Raw genomic sequence first — 4262 nt, 5'->3', positions numbered from 1 at the left:
GTTTTAAATAAGGTAAGAAAAATTTCAAAACTTTTCCGTAAATCTCCTACAAAAAATGAAATTTTGCAAGATTTTGTACGAGCGAACTTTGATAACAGAGAATATAAACTTATACTGGATTGCAGAACTAGGTGGAATAGCATATTCCATATGATTGAGAGATTTTTGAAATTGAAAAGCTGCATTCCTAATGCTCTACGAGCAGTACTTTCCACATATGCTGTGGCTGACGAAGAGTGGAAATCTCTCAATTTACTATATGAAATTCTGCATCCAGTAGAAATTATTTTGAAGGTTATTTGCACTGATGATATGGATTTACTGAAAGCGGAATATTCTATAGAATTTTTATTGAATAAACTTAATATCGTCGGCAACCCTTTGGCTCGTGAAAGGCTTATGCATAGATATAAGAGAAGAAATGTTGAAACCTTGACTCCCTTGAGGTATTTACATAATCCAAGGAAGTTTAAAGATGAATTAATTTCTGGACCTTTTCTTTTTATAACGAAACAACATTTAAGGAAGTATGCTGATCAAACATATAGGAGATAATTTCCTGAACATGACGCTGAGAACACAACAGAATTATACAAAGAAAATGAAATAGGAGGAGACCTAAAAACAAATGTTACTGTTGTCCCATCTACTTACGAAGGTAATGAACTCATGCGTGAATATACAAGCGCAATGAAGAAAATGAAGGAAGAGCCTAAGATAGTAGCAGATGGATTTGAAATCTCTAAAGAATTCGAATATTTTGAAGCAACTTCGAACAGAAATGAAAAGGTTGATAAACTTTATAGAGCATTGTTTACAACTAAAGTAACTAGTGTCCAGTCGGAAAGAGCTTTTTCAATTACTGGACTTTTCAACACAAAAATTAGGACAAGTTTGTCAGGTAAAACACTGAATGCATTGTGTTTTTTAAAAGATTATTTTCGAAGGAAAGTGAATCGTCAAGCAAGTCAAGAAACTTGATTGATTCTCAAAAATAGAACGACTTGGAAAAACGTTGCATTCCTGATTAAATAAATAAAATACCATTATTTTTTGTTATTGTTTGTACATAGATACAGATACAGGCACCACCAACATATTTCTGGATATCAGTCAAACTGTTACTTTCTCTCTTTCTCTGTGTATGTATATAAACAAAATACAATATATGACAAACTTCTTCGTTACAGGGACACCGCTCTAAATCCACGAAAACCGGTGTTTAACCGGTTTTGAGAATTACTTGTACTTAAACTCGGTTTTGGGAATTATCGGTTTTGTGTGAGCCCTAGTCCTGACATAGTTTCTCTGAATGCTCTTGCCAAAGATCGAATATAATGGAGGCAACTGTCTTATGTTAATGCACACTTTGACGCAGGCAGAGGTAGCGGGAATTGATTGATTGATACTAAATGAGGTAAAAAAAATGAACATAGCATTGCAAGAAAAGTAGGTCTGATAAGAAAAACTTGATTCCACATTTAGATTCAGTATACAGAGTGGCTTGGGTAGAAGAGGTACTCATTGTAGCTTAAGTACAATACAGTCTTAAATGTTCTATGATTCAAATTGGATCTGTGTGTTTCACTGGAGACTTAGTTTTCATGCATACCTCGGCGGTTTGCCGCAAATCACGATGGAATGGGGCAAAATCCAGTTAGATTTTGTGAAATGGCAAATGGTATTTCTGACTAGTAAATGACTAACGTGCGAAGCCTGCACTGGGCTGTCTTATGAACTCTGTTGTTCCCAGACATATCTTCCTTGATTGGCAGACGTCAATCACAGCTCGAGACTAGAAATATTCTCACTGTGTGAGCCGAGAAGTGCTAGTGCTGCAGAGAAAGGTAGCAGAGAAGGAGGATGTAGTCGATAATATTCGGTCCATATCTCCTAAAACAGGATTTATAAATTTTGGCGAACGAAACCATAGAAGATAATGGTATTATAGAAGATAATGATAAATATAAGATAATGATGTCATAGAAAATAAGGGTATTACAGATGATGATATTCTCATCGAAGATGATGCTACCATAGATGTTCATGGTATCATTGAATATAATGTTACCATAGAAGATCATGATGTCATAGAAGATAGTAATACCGTAAAAATAATGATACCACAGAACACATATAATGATGCCACATATAATATGAACACATATAATGATACCACATATATGATATCACATATAAGAGATAAATGTAAAGTTGTATTAATAGTTGTAGGTCACAGTAACATTTTGTGAACACCATCCAAGAAAATACTGTACATTCAAGAATATAAAAGCAAAAATCTGATATAAATGACAACATACAACAGAAAATCTAGTCTAAACATACGTTAACAAACATAGTAATTGAATTGCCAGTACACAATCGTATAAGAATATAAATCGGTTGTAAACCATACTAATACACCCCAGAACCATTTGACCAATATATTTGTTCATCATCATCATTACCATTATCATCATCACCATCATCATAGCTTTAACGTTTACTTACCACGCTTACATGAGACATACGAAAAATTCATTGTGGCAAGATTTCTATGGCCGAATACTGATCTCATTGCTAACTCTCAATTGTTTTAAGTCAAAACAATATTTCCCAGCGGCTAAACATGTTTACCCGGAAGACTGGAAACAAAATACACTGCATGTATGACGGTGATGCTCATTTACAAGACAAGACAAAAACATACAATCTCTCTCTCTCTCTCTTTCTCTTTCTCTCACACATATACACACACACAGATGTGTCTATCTATGTGTGTGTGTGTGTGTATATATGTGTATATGTGTGCGTGTATGTATATATATATATGTGTGAGTGAGAGTGTGAATGCGTGTATTTGCGTGCGTGCATGTGTACGAGTCTCTTTCATTTATCGTTTACCATTGCCACTCACAAGGCTTTTTGGGACTCGATGCCATAGTTGAAGACACATTTTCAAATTGCTAAGCAGCTGGGCTTAGCTTCGGAACACATGACTGAGAAATGAACCTTTTATCTTTGCAGCTACGCCCGCGTCTGCTTATTAATTCATTATATTTATTTCTGCGTTACTTTTCCTTTTGTGTTTCATTTGCGTGTCTCATTTGCTTAGCTTTAAATCAATTTTCTTTTCACACCAGGATGAATTTGCTTTGTCGAACGCAGAAAACTACTCTGCCTTACATCCACACGTTTCTTTACCTAATGGAGAATATACTAAAAAATTGAGCAAAAATTGTGATGAATTTCGGAAACGTGGCAGGTATATCACTCTGAAGGATGTTACAGGAGAAGAACAAGACTTTCCTCTTGCTTATTCCATCAGCCTTTACAAAAAACCCGATCAAGTTGAAAACTTACTGAGGGCCATTTACCGTCCACACAATTACTACTGCATTCACGTTGATAAAAGTTCTAATCCTTTGATATTGAGTGACATGAAAGCAATAGCAAAGTGTTTACCTAATGTTTATATTGCATCTCGCATTGTCGACGTTGAATGGGGAGTATTTTCTCAAACGGAAGCTGAGTTAATTTGCATGAGGGATTTGTTAAAATATAAAAAATGGAAATATTTCATAAATTTAACGGGACAGGAATATCCGTTGAAAACCAATCTTCAGATTGTACGAATTGTTAAAGCGTTAAAAGGAGCTAACGATATTGAAGGAACACGTAATAAGTAAGTATTATTTTTTTTTTTGATATTAGAGCATTGATGTTCTTGCAGTTTTCTAATTTGCTTACTTTCCTAGATTATGTATAAAAGGGAGCTGAGTTGTTTGGCACACACACACACACACAGACACACACACACACACACATATATATATGTATGTATATGTATTTATATATTTATATGTATAGATATATATATGTATATGCATTTATATATATATATATATATATATATATATATATATATATATATATATATATATATATATGTATATATATACACATATATGGCTGAAGCGGGAAGACCAAATATGGCTTGAAAGTCATAACATGCCTAGGTGAGACAGGCTGACATTGAAGTGGCTTCGCGCCCTCCATTGTCAGTTAAAGTTTAGACAGTGTCATGTGACAACTTGCTGGGGCTACTTGCTGGAGCCTAGCAGCGGGAAGTTTAGACAGTGTCACGTGACAACTTGCTGGGGCAGCCTGCTGGAGCCTAGCAACAGGTATAAAAAGGGGAATTTGACATGACAATCAGTTGGACGCTGACACTCGTTGATGCTGCATCAAAGAGGCCAGGG

At 35.0% G+C, this 4262-nt stretch overlaps 1 protein-coding gene across 3 annotated transcripts in view; it reads left to right on the top strand.

Moving 5' to 3' along the window:
* Positions 1-3749, top strand: part of LOC106881820 (beta-1,3-galactosyl-O-glycosyl-glycoprotein beta-1,6-N-acetylglucosaminyltransferase) — a 22157-nt gene extending 18408 nt beyond the window's left edge. For all 3 annotated transcript variants that reach the window (XM_052970483.1, XM_014932336.2, XM_052970484.1), the window contains exon 4: positions 3144-3749. In XM_052970483.1, coding sequence (XP_052826443.1) covers positions 3144-3689 — 546 coding nt within the window. In that variant the 3' untranslated portion in view covers positions 3690-3749. The remainder of the gene's footprint in view (positions 1-3143) is intronic.
* Positions 3750-4262: the final 513 nt, after the last annotated feature.

Source organism: Octopus bimaculoides, chromosome 9 (genome assembly GCF_001194135.2).
Source record: "Octopus bimaculoides isolate UCB-OBI-ISO-001 chromosome 9, ASM119413v2, whole genome shotgun sequence".
Lineage (NCBI taxonomy): Eukaryota > Metazoa > Mollusca > Cephalopoda > Octopoda > Octopodidae > Octopus > Octopus bimaculoides.
Note: the sequence above shows the minus strand (reverse complement) of the source record. Positions and strands in the feature narration are given on the sequence as shown.